General features: G+C 36.0%; 1 protein-coding gene across 1 annotated transcript; it reads right to left on the bottom strand.

Annotated features, from left to right (window-relative positions):
* Window positions 1-11201: 11201 nt before the first annotated feature.
* LOC112033117 (uncharacterized) lies at window positions 11202-12032 on the bottom strand. The gene has a single exon (XM_024065897.2). It carries the CDS (start codon window positions 11978-11980, stop codon window positions 11297-11299), a length of 684 nt encoding a protein of 227 aa, XP_023921665.1. The 5' UTR covers window positions 11981-12032; the 3' UTR covers window positions 11202-11296.
* Between the last annotated feature and the right edge of the window lie 670 nt (window positions 12033-12702).

Raw genomic sequence — 12702 nt, 5'->3', positions numbered from 1 at the left:
ACCAAAACCAAAATAGTTCTCTAACAAAGTCTGATTACACCACGACACAATTACTCTTCATCTGACATCTCCACATCTGACTGATAAATGGGATCACCAAGAAGTGATTGCATGAATCGTGCGTGCTCGTACCACCCTCCCTCTATTGACTCTCGAATCTCAACTTCGGTACGATATCGATTAAGACGTATTTTCATTCGATTATTTTCTTCTCTTATGCGATTCAATGCTTTATGAAGTTCGTCGATCGTGTCTCTGGGCATTTGCGATGCAAGTCGCCGAGGCACTGGCAACTTAAAACTAACCAACTCATCATAAAACATTTGTTGTTCACGAAATAACCAAGCCCACTCTTGTCTCATGATATTGTGAACGTAAGCACTATTTCGCAGATTTGGATTGATTGGATAGCTGAACTCATCTTCCAATACCCAGCAACGACCCATAGCAGTGAACACATCGTGAGGCCTATAAATTTCTGGGTTGCCAGAACCAGACATTGACGCTGAATACAATAACAGCAAATGATCAAGTTAACAGTGTGCATCAACTTTTAGAAAATAATGATTATGTGCAATATAAAATGTTGCTATAGTCAAGATTTCAATCTCTTGTGACCAACATTTACTACAACAAACAACCAAAATTACACCAATGTACTTATTCAACCAAAAAAATACAATTTCTTCTAACCAACATTTACTACAACAAACAACCAAAATCATACCAATGTACTTATTTAACCAAAAAAATACCATTGCCATAAAATTAAAAATTTAACCAAAAAAATAAAAATTCATTACAATATCAAATAAAAATACCATTGCGATAAAATTATGATGTGAGTTTTTTACCTGAGGTGATACAAATTTTACTTGAGTCCGGACGCAACTGTGGAGCAGAGCTGCAGAGTGCAACCAGTTCAGCCGAAATGCAAGACACTCTCAATGGGAAGGGATGGGCAGATAATATACGAGAATAACTCGACTCTACAGAGTTCGAGTATACTTTATAACTCGATTAATATAATATCGAGTTATGTTCAAGACTTGTACCGTACACCTGACACCAAGACAGGATAGACAGATGTTTAACAAGCGCATAACTCGATAGCTGCATAGTCAGTTATATAACTCGGTTTTCGAATTATCGAGTTTTTCAGAAACAAAATGCCACGGTGGTAGTCCAGAGTGGCACAAAGTTCACACATAACTCGCCTATTGAATAATCGAGTTTTTCAATATAACTCGATTTCCCGTTTGTCGAGTTACAAAACAGGGGCATTTCCCTATTTAGTTTGGAGAAAAGGGCATAATGCTGCTATTTTTGCCCAAACAGGGCATTTCCCAATTTTGTCCAAGTTTAGAGTATTTTTGTTTTCGGTAATCCTTCGATAGTTAGGGAAGATAAGATTTGAATTTTAGACATTTCTATTGAAACACCAAAAAGTGCTAATTGAATTACAAGATATTTGACAGATAATTTGATAGTTACAATAAAAAAAAAAAAAAAAGATTTGAACATTTTATGTCTCTTTTAGAAATATAAAAAATAAGAAAGGTTAATTGAATTACAAGTCTACTGAAAAAATTGTGAGTATCTAAATCTATATAAAACAAGAAAGAGGATATGTTAATGAATAGTTAGATGCCTTCAAAATCTTTTTACAAAATTGAATTTTCTTCCCCTTCTTAGGGAAAATACCTACAGTTATTTTCATATATTTTTGGGAGGGTTTGAATATAAGCAGATCCTCCTAAAAATACGTCAGATGCTTGTGTATTTTCATTACAAGTGACCGACTCGTAAATTGCACATAAATTTGGGTCAAGGGAATTAAATATCATTCCCATGCGCGCCTAACAAAGATGACCCATTAGAGTTGACTCAATCAAGATTGAAGTCTTCCCATTGGAAAGGAAGGATAAGAAGAAATTTGCTTCTTGAGTGGGCCTAACTTGAGCTTCCACCCCAGTTTCCCCTTTCTCTCTTTTCAAGAAACATCCTTATCATGGGGGTAACACTTGATCAAGATTGAAGTCTTCCCATTGGAAAGGAAGGATAAGAAGAAATTTGCTCCTTGAGTGGGCCTAACTTGAGCTTCTACCCCAGTTTCCCCTTTCTCTCTTTTCAAGAAACATCCTTATCATAGGGGTAACACTTAGGTAGTCTCGGAGCAGTGCTTTGAGCTCTCACAAAGTGGGTGGACCCCATGGTGGCACCCATGTGTGGGGCCAACCCACTTTGTGAGAGCCCAGAGCACTGCTCTAAGACTATCTAAATTTTTCCCTTTATCATGTCTATTTCCTTACATAAAAGGGCTAGAGAAATTGTTCTCACCTATAAAGATATGTACATTTTGTACACACATTCCCACGTTCATAATTTCAAGTGTAATATCTATCATTATTATTATTATTATTATTATTATTATTAAGTAGTAAGTTATACGTGCAATGTATAGATAATGTTGTAATATTTTATGTAAGATAGTTTTGGAAAATGTTGTATATATATTATAGCATAACTGTTATAGAACTTTATTAGTAATGAGTTCATCATAAAAAGCAACAATTATAAATTGTATACACATACCTATTATAATTATTTAATTGAAGTAATGAGAAATAATTAAAAAAAAAAGTTTGAGGAACATTGTAGAACAAAAGTTGATATAAAATGTGTATTTCTCTTTTTCTTTAATTCTAAAACAAAATACACATTCCAGACACTCATAATCAATCACACCATTTATAAAACTTACAAATCCAAAAGTCTGACCTTAATATCAAAATCCTACTTTCCGTTGTCACTCAATATAAAATGTATGTCTCCTTCCTTGGTTGTAGTCAACTCATACGGGTTAAGATTAAATAAGACAACAATGTTAGAGCTAAGTAGGTGTCATCGAAAGATTTAAGGTAAATGACATTGTTTTTGGTTTATGTGTATTTGACATGGGATGACATAAAATGGTTATGGGTGGGTATTGAACGTGCAGGTTAGATTTGAGCTTATTTATATGAGTGAAACAAGTTATCTAATAGTACATTTACATGAGAAAGCTCGAAAAGATGCAGGGTTTGACATGACACTCAAACAAGAAATAAAGAAAGCGATGGTAGGACATGAAAAAGACGCACATTTAAACAAGAAGAAGAACTTGATTAAAAAAACAACACATGATGTACGTGGAAAACCTAAGAAAAGGGATAAAAAACCACGATTTGAGCAAGAACACAACATTCTTGCTCGGTTCAGCTTGTATTATGTATGGGAAAGAGATTAGTTTACAATGAAGTTGCCTTTCTCTTATACCAACTCTCTACTTTCATCTCAAAATATCTGGTTAGGTTCTTGCACTGATAGCACAACTACATGTTCCTTTTATACTCTAAGGAACATGGCTGAATACAAGGACGTGTGTCAAGTCATCATATTATTTCTTTTGGATCTTTTCATAGCTGTGATATTATCTGTTGACTAAGGGATAAGAACTGCACCAATGTGGCACTAGAACCTGTAGGTAGGTAGCTTTACCACTGCTTAGGAGACAAGTCTTGGACATTGAGAGAGACATCAGGAGTACTGTGATTGGTACACATGTTCCTAAGGTGGCTCATGGTGCACTCAGCCAATAAGAGGTGTCCTCATAGCCTCTGACCTTAGAAAGTCATTATTTCCCCTTTTTGTGAGTGCTTGAGTACCATGTTAGGTGTAGATCTTACTTCCTTCCTATGGCAGTCACGCCTTTAGCACGGAGCAAGACAAGATCTCTTAGCCAATGCCTATTCTCCCTTCCCTTATAGTTGTTCCACATGTAGAGTCCAGATTCAACCGCTTACGCATTCTCCCATACCTTAGTGGTGTTATTAGCTCCCTGATTGTCAATGGTGTTTAAAGGCAAAGGCCTTTGACAATCACATTGGTTCAGGCATTAACACTTCAGTAATTATGCCTTACGACGTTCAAAACAGACACGTGGCTCAAAAGGGTGCTTCTAGCCATTTTGGCACCTCTTTGTTTATTGCATTTTGGCAGACAGACATTACTTCTCATAAATGTCATGTCTCTTCACTTAACTGTAGTTGAAGATTTAAATAGGGAATGTTTCTTCTTCAACCTTCATTCCTTTTGTATCTTTCTGATTTTTCTCTAAAAAACCTTAACCCCCACGAAAAATGTCAAATTCCTCTTCTAACAGTTCTAACTCCCTATAGCACTCCTCTAAGAGTGCTTCCACCGATCATACTCCTTCCCTACCACCAAGCCCCGTGCACCTTTCTCTTTCTTTTCTCATTCACCCTTTACCTCCTCAAATCTTCATTCTTGAGGAGGTTGCTCCTTTTAACTGGAGTGAGGAAAAGGGAGAGGACTCTGAGGAACTTTGGTTGAGGGCTGAAGAGGAAGCTGAGGAGGCAGCGACTGCTACATTCTTAAATGATCCTACTCGCTGTAGGAGAAGGTGAAGACTTGGTCGGTCAAGCTTGGAGTCTAGCGCTTCAGGGCTTTTTGACTCCAAGGAGGCAGATTCTTCTGATAGCTCTTTTGAGGGCTCTTCTGATGGCTCTAACTTGAGGGTTGATGAAGGCGAAGAGGAGGAGGAAGAAGAGGATGATGATGATGAAGAAGAGATGGAGTATCTAGCTCTGGATTATCCCCAAGAGGACTTTGAGGATGATACGGATACCTATGCATCAAGCTCTCCTTAAGTTGCTTTCCATTGAACCTGTTGTTGTTATTTATTTATTTATTTATTATTTTTATTATGTTTATGTTTGTTTTGTTTAGCCATCTTTTGGCATAGGTTGTAAAGAAAATGTTATCTTTCTTATTTTTGGGTAAAAATTTGTGTTATTTTGTAGTTAGAAAAGAGGTGATAGGCCATGAGGGCCAAATTATGTAAATCCCTCTTTTCTATTTGTAAAAACTTTAAACACAAAATATATGAAAGAAAGAAAGTTATTTATTATATGTTTACTGTAAGGACCTGATCGGAATTGCTAGCCCAAAAAGTGTGAGGACTTAGGCCCAAAAAACCCAAAACAATAAATTTGTAGAGAATGGGTTGGAAAACTAGGTTTTAATGAATTGAGCAATAAAAAAAAAGGTCTTGATGAAAAAGAGAGGAAAATAAAGAACTTTTACTGAGGGAAAAACGTCCTTGGATAAGTCCGAGGAGGCTGATTCTTACGTATTGCTTTTGAGGTTTGATTACAAGTTTGGTTCTAGATTACTACAGTGTTTCTCTCTTGATTTTTCAGTCTCCATCTCTAGAAAGGCCCCTTACATTATATAGCTCCCTTTGGACCATCTTGATCCTACATTTATTGGTCATTTGAACCCTTACTCGAGTATCTGTCCCATCAGACACCATTTTTGGCTTTCTGTGAGTTGTGGTAGCTAAGACAACACTGTTCAGGGGTCTTCTCCACTTAAATGCATCCACAAAAGTAGTTGCAGTGCATTTAATGTGGTGGTAGCAGCTTTTCCTTAGATATTTTTGGGTTCCCTTCCTTCTCGTATGTTCATGAGCCACGTCTTTATCACTGAAGCTTCTTGGAAGGCCACCTTGATTGCTGGAATACATATTTCGAGCTGTATTTATCATATCCGAGGAAGAGTTCCTCCACGGACCGTCTTCCACTCATTCCTTATTTATAAGAATCTCAACTGGAATCCCTCATTACTATTTGTCCCTCCTCGAACCTGTCAACGTCCTTGGACAAAGCCTAATATGATTTTGGGCCCTTATTGGATATTAATGAAAAAAAAAAAAAATTACAATATAACATACAAATTCTTATCATAAATCAAATTGCTGTACAACATATAAGGATAAACATGTTAGTTAATAAAATGTGAAGTGCAACGAATTAAATCATACCTATTGGTGAAGGGTTGCGCCTTTGCCCTTGGACTATAAAGATGGTTTTCTTAATTTTAGCATCATTAACTGTCATTCTCTGTCAGAAATTCAGTTTCTTCCCTATACTACACATGTCAATTTTTAAAAGATGTCTCCCTTTTTGAATCAATCTCTTTCAGAGGGAAAATACTAAATCCTTAAAGTATAAAAGGAAAACAAATATTTCCTCCATTTTTTCTCCTTTTTTTTTTTCCTTATCTTCTTCTTCTCCTTCTTCAACTTGAAACTTATAGTTCTTCTCATAGATCAAATCATGGGTGTAAAACACAGTCTACGATCTAGCTCTGGTAAATTTGTAGAACCTTCCGTCTTAAAAGGTAACAGACCTCTTTTAGGAGGAGAGGAAAATCCTTCCATAGAAGAACAGTGGATCACCCCTCCCTTCTTCGAAGATTACTTATTTGATAAAAGTCTTGATTGGGACTTAACTCCTTGCTTTGAAGACCATCCCTACACAGTATGTGGGGAACCCGATGATCTTTTGACTATGGACTTGGAATTGAATCATATTCCAATGATCGGCACTTGCAGGGGAGATTTTGCCTCTACTCTAGATTTAGTTTTCAAATCTCACACTTCAGTTTCCAGAGGTTGGAGAAGCTGGTGTTGAAGAGTGTTGGCTCATCCTCCCTTCATGGAGATCTTGTAGAGAGTAAAGCTTGTGAAGACCATTGTTGTATTCTCCAATTTAGAAATTAGCAAGGACAGTGAGAGTTTGCTTTCTCTTCTGTACTGCTAGAACTCCTTTACTCGCACCTTCTTCACAGGGTGTCAAGAAATCTCTTTATCTCTAGAAGATGTCTATGAGATATTGAGACTTCCCTTGTTCGGAGATGGCGAGGTGGTCAACATCTCTTTATCCCCTGATGAGTCTAAAGCTGTGAAGTTTCTTGAGAATGCAGTGAGGAAAACTTTAAAGAAACCAGTTCTGAAAGTGGTAAGGAAAGGGAAAGCCCCCAGTGATGAAGTACTAGAAGATACCAATGTAGGTGGAGACAAAGGTCCTAGAGCCAACTCCTGGGGATGGATCAGATACTTTTAGAGAGAGTTTGCTGATGGCATGGATGAGGAAACCAATGGAGACTTCTTGACAGAAGGCACTGACTTTGTTGTTGGAGAAGATAACTCTAGTTCTTAAGAACTTGAAGCTTTTATTGCCTTTTTACTTTTTCGCCATCTATTTGAGGGATATCCTCATGAAAAGATTCTAAGAAGACATTTCCTTTTAGCCATTAAACTAGCTAGAGGACAATCTTTCCCCTTTACCCCTTATTTTCTAGGAACTTTATATTCTCACTTGGATCATTTTACTCTTGACCTACAACTTTCCTAGGGTAGATTCCAAGTTGAAACCTTTGTACATGTTGCTTTTTTACAAATACGGTTGTGGAAACACTTTAGGAATTATGCTTCTGTCCCTAGAGTATTAAGCTCTTATAAAATCAGTCTGCAATCACCCCAAGGTCTGCCATGCTCTTGGCGTTGGAACAAAGTGATGATATCTTCAAACAGTTTCCTTTGCAAAGTGTTGGATGACCTTACTGATTGGATAACTAAACCTTACTCTATGTTGGAGGGTGGGGTCACTTCCCTAAAAAGCATCTCTGTTTCTCGTTACAGAGAAACTACCTAGTCTGAAGAACTTTCTTTTATTGCTAGTGCTTTTCCTTCTTACCTTCAGGCAAGCTTTCAAGATGAGTATGAAACTCAAACCTACAACCCCCATAGGTTTGTCCACCAATTTGGTTTTGACCAAGGCATACTGGGACACTTCTCTACTTTAGCTTTGCCTGCTGTAGTAGCCTCTCTAGCCTTTAAGAAGGAAAATCTCTTCAAAATTTTAGTGTCAAGTCCTGAAATCCCTTTCACTTCCCCCACTGGAAATGGACTACCCTTACCAAGTTTAAGTTATGGTGGTCTGACATTAGAGAGCGTGTTAGGAATTTTGGGGAAAGTGGTGCCCAACGGTGGATGTCCCACCTATCTTTTAGGGAGATTTGACTTTGAAGCCCCTTCCAAAAGCTAAACCTTCAAGCACTAAGAGAAAGAAGAATGCAAAAACCCCTTCTATGAAGAAGCCTAAGGTACACTCTTTTCTCTAAAGTGACTGTTTCTTGTAACCTCTTGTTTTATTCCCAGACTTAAGTAACTTTTCTTCTTTTCTCTATTTCTTAACTTTGACAGGTTATAAGCTTTATTCCTCAAGCTCAACCCAAAGCAAGAGTCACTTCTTCAACCCCAGAAGTTTTTGTACAAGAAATGACTTCTAATGAAGAAATAGAGTCTAACACTAAAAAAGGGGATTCAAATAGGATGTATGCCAAAAATCCCCAAGAGAAAGAAGATTTAATAGAAGCTACTTCTAAGGAACAAGAGGGTGAAAGCACCTTGACAGAGTCTAATCCATTGCTCTCATTGGTTTCTCCCAATCTGAGAGCAATTTGTTCTCAATTGCTCTCTAAATATCCCGAAACTATGAGGGATACCAGTAAGTGGACCTTGTCACTTAGGGGCTTTCTCTTACAGCAAATTGGATTTATCATATCCCAACTGCAGTCAAAGGATAAAGAGGATTATCTAGCTTTGCCCCTTGACAATTTCATTTCCATACTGAGTGAGGCTGAGAGTCTAAGTGTCAATGTCAGCTGGTTAAAAAGCTGTGTCACTGCATTGAGGGACTTAAAGAAGGCAGGACCCTCTGTTCATACTTCCTTGTCCTTACTTCGTAAATTAAGAGCTAAAGAAAACTCGTGTATCAATAAAGCAAAGGAAGCAGAATCAGCCTTACAGATGCATGTCACTTTAATCACTCAGTTCCAAGAATCAATCAATAGACTTCAAGTGGAATTAACATCCTAAGAAGCAAGTTCAATTTGCCCTTTAAACTCAACTAGAAGGTGTCACCGCAAAACTTAACTCTTTGAGGAAAGAAATCGAGAAGTTGGAAGGCAAGCTAGGAGCTTTGAGCAATCTAGACTTCTTTCTTGAAAATTTTAGTTTTTTCACAAACATTCTCTAATTTTCAAGTTGTAATATATATATATATATATTGTGGTCTTAAAAGGCCATGGGGTTGTTCTATAACTTTACCATGCCTTATTTCGTCAAATTATTTAGACTTTGCATGCATATTATGAATATCATCATATGAAATAACTGCATATAAGTCTTTGTTTATAATAGTATGAGTTTTGCAAAATACAAAATCATTTTGACATGATGGCCACAAAAAAATGTTTTTACAAGGTTAAGCATGATATTTCTTAAGGTGAGCTCCATTAATGGGGCTATACGCCTTTATACCTGCTTGATCCTTTAGCCAGTGATGTCCTGTTGCATGTGCTTCCTCCACTATGTATGGTCCTTCCCATTTTGGAGAAAACTTATGCTCAACAGCTCCAGCAACTCCTCGTACATGCGAGGCAGCTTTCCAAACAAGTTCTCCCACCTGAAACTTTCTTTCTTTAACTTGGCCTTCATGCCTAGCCTTCACGTTAGCTTGGTAAAGGCGGTTATGAGAGGCGGCATTATCACGCATTTCTTTCATAATTTCCAAAGTGTCTTCTCTGGGTATTCCTGCAATCTCTGTCAGTTTCACTGCTAGCCTTACTAGATCTATTGGGATAACAGCCTCTGTGCCATAGACTAGAGAAAAGGGTGAAGTTCCTATAGATTGTGATTTGGCTGGACACCAGGTTCTAGGGCAGTCCAACGAATTGAATAACAGATATTTTGAGTTTCTATTTATGTTCAACGTGATTTAATTGTTTGAATATGTGTCATACTTTTATACATTAATAGTTTGAATATCCGTATTTTGGGGTTAGTCATATGCGAACCTCTTGCCAATGGGTCACCAAACGATTACTGCTGTACTTCCCCTTAAACAATGAATTAATAGTTAATTAAAATAAATAAGAAAGTTTAGTAGCATCTACCAAAGAGAGTTAAGAGAATTGAGATTAGTTGCAATCTCAAAGTATTTGAGCTTGTCCACTCCTGTAGCGATTTAATTATATTGGTGTAAATACAAATAAATATACATGCAAATTATGTCAAGAAAAAAGAACGATTACATGTTTTTGGCTCTTTGCTTCTAACATCAACAAAAGGAGTTTTTTATGGTGAATAAAAACATGAATCCAGTAAAGTGATAAAAAGTCTAGTAATCTTAAACCAATATATTTAGAAAATTAATGTGAAAAGAGTTTTAACAATGTTAAGTGCACGCGTTCAAAAATGACAAAATATAATAGTTTTCATAACCAAATAAGAATTGTCCACAATGTCAAGTGAAGATTAATGTAATTGTACAAATATCTTCAGTACATTAACATCAGATTCATAATAAATTTTAAGTTGCTGGGTGGTGCATGCCAACAATAGTTAAGTTGTTCTCTTGCTAATTGTGAAGTTAAATATGGAGTTACTAAGACATTTTAATGGTGCTATTAGAAGCATTAGAAAATTTTCACCAGGTTAAAAGAAATTTAGGAAGCAGAGTGAAGAGGATTCAGAGTTGAGAATTGGTGGCTCTGAAAATAATGTCTGATCCCCGCTTAATTTGCAAAGCAGGAATTTCTCCCCTTAATTTGCAGCAAGGATATTGTTGCTATTTGGAAGCTAGCTTGCTTTTGAGAGTATGAAATATCAGTCTTTAATTGTGTCTTGGGCAATAATCATGAAAGGGTATGAAATCTATGGTGAGAAAAAAACTCAGATCTATTTTTTAGATATGAAAAAGAATGGGTTTTTTAATAAGAAAATTTCAGATCTGTTTTTAGATGTGAAAAACTATGAGTTTTTTAATGATAAAATTTCAGAGCTGTTTTTAGATATGAAAAAGAATGAATTTCTAATGAGAAAATCTCAAATTTGTGGCGAATCAGCATTTTTTGAAAAAGTAAGGTGTAGATGCGGCGGGATACGTTTATTAATAAATTACTTAATTTGCAGCCAGGATATTGTTGCTATTTGGAAGCTAGCTTGCTTTTGAGAGTATGAAATATCAGTCTTTAATTGTGTCTAAATATCAGTCTTTATCTAATTAGCTACTGTACAGATTGATAAGACCTTCAAGTTGCATCGAGGTTTTTGTTTTCATTTTTCAACTTGTAATGAAAGTTGAATATATGCTTGGTTGTATTGTCTTAAGAATCTGCATTGCATCTTGCATAGTTCAAATTTCAAACTGAGAAAGGTAAAAAGAAAACCAATAAAAAGAAACCAAAAAAAAAAAAAAAATTTAAAACTGTTGTACATGAAGGCAATATAAGTAATAATCCAAGCACATTTATTTATCTCATGTTTTATGTAATTGCATGATACAACATTTTATTCATATAGATTTGCTCTTAATCAGCACCCTCATTTTGCGTACTTGGCTTTGTAGTCTTTCCAGAGCTGATCAACATTCTTCCCTAGCAGTTCAACAAAAAAATTAGCACTATAACCATTCCTCAATTTCTTATTCAATTCAGCCACAAACCCATTTCTAAGACTATTGCAATAGTCCAAAAATCGGGCTGTAACATCGTAGCCTTGATCCCATCTATCACCTTGCCCAGGCTTCACCCAGTGGCTAGGTGCATACCCTGCCTTCAACCTCACATAATCAGCAATTCCTTCAATTAACCCTCCTGGAGTACTTTGCCCATTTCCATTCCATTGCCATATGTGTGTACTTTCATGGTATAAAACTCCAGTGATTTCGGTTTTCACATTTCCAGAATAGCCATTGATGTACCTTGCACTAACATGGATCTCGTTGTTGCTAGCAAATGCAACTCCATCCCTGTCATCAACGAACAAGCTCACTTTGGGCACTTTCTTTCTGTCCGCAGCATTGTTTTGTTGGAAGAGGCTCCATATGAAATTTGTGGCAGAAATCAACGTTTGCTTACTGTATTCAGATCCAATCTCATTGTTGAAACGAACTCCACCAGGAGTGTTCCCGGCGGTGTTGGTGACAACATATTCAACTGCATAAATGCCTTGCATGGCTATGACTAGGGTTACTAGGAAAGAGAGGAAAAACATGTGGTGAGCCATAGTTGTTTTGTTCTTTTACTCGGTTTTGTACAAGAAATGGAGCACCGCTCATTGATTTATATAGGGAGTAAGATGTTCATTATTGAAAGTTATTAGGATATTTTCATGGTAAGTTCTGTATCTATTTTAAATTTTAAATTTTTTTTATCATTTAATCATTACAATAAATGGAAAAGTATGATTTGAATTCCAATTCACCTTATAAACAAGACCAAACAATACCACTAAACTTTAAGGTTCTTAACCACATCGTCAAATATTTAAAAACACGTTAATTATCATTATTATGATATATCTATTTAAAATTATTGATAACATACATGTTAAAGGTTGGATGACAATGAGTAATAACATTGTTTAGTTTTCTTAATAAAGAGAACTAGGTTTTGGAATCTCTCCTTCCCCACCCATTTTAATAATTATTAAAGATAAATAAATAAATAAATAATATATATATATATATATGTTGAAAACGTGACAATTATCTAGTTCACATTTCAAATTTGAATGAATAGTAATATTTTGGAAATTTGATAATAAAATTATCTTAATAATTGGAGAGGATCTTAATCCTTATTTAATGCCCTAAATTAATCTCCATCTATTTTTCTAGCAATCTTTGTTCACCTTTTCATTGCAAAAGTAAATAATCGGAGTATATAACAATTTCAACCATTTTAGTTTTAAATAAAGGTCCTTTGAATCTGTGGTCATAGTCCACT

Source organism: Quercus suber, unplaced genomic scaffold, assembly GCF_002906115.3.
Source record: "Quercus suber isolate HL8 unplaced genomic scaffold, Cork oak 2.0 scaffold_630, whole genome shotgun sequence".
Lineage (NCBI taxonomy): Eukaryota > Viridiplantae > Streptophyta > Magnoliopsida > Fagales > Fagaceae > Quercus > Quercus suber.
Note: the sequence above shows the minus strand (reverse complement) of the source record. Positions and strands in the feature narration are given on the sequence as shown.

What these genes read in the sequence shown, in the direction of transcription:
- LOC112033117 (XM_024065897.2), bottom strand. Translation starts at nt 11,980, where the DNA reads ATGGCTCACCACATGTTTTTCCTCTCTTTCCTAGTAACCCTAGTCATA.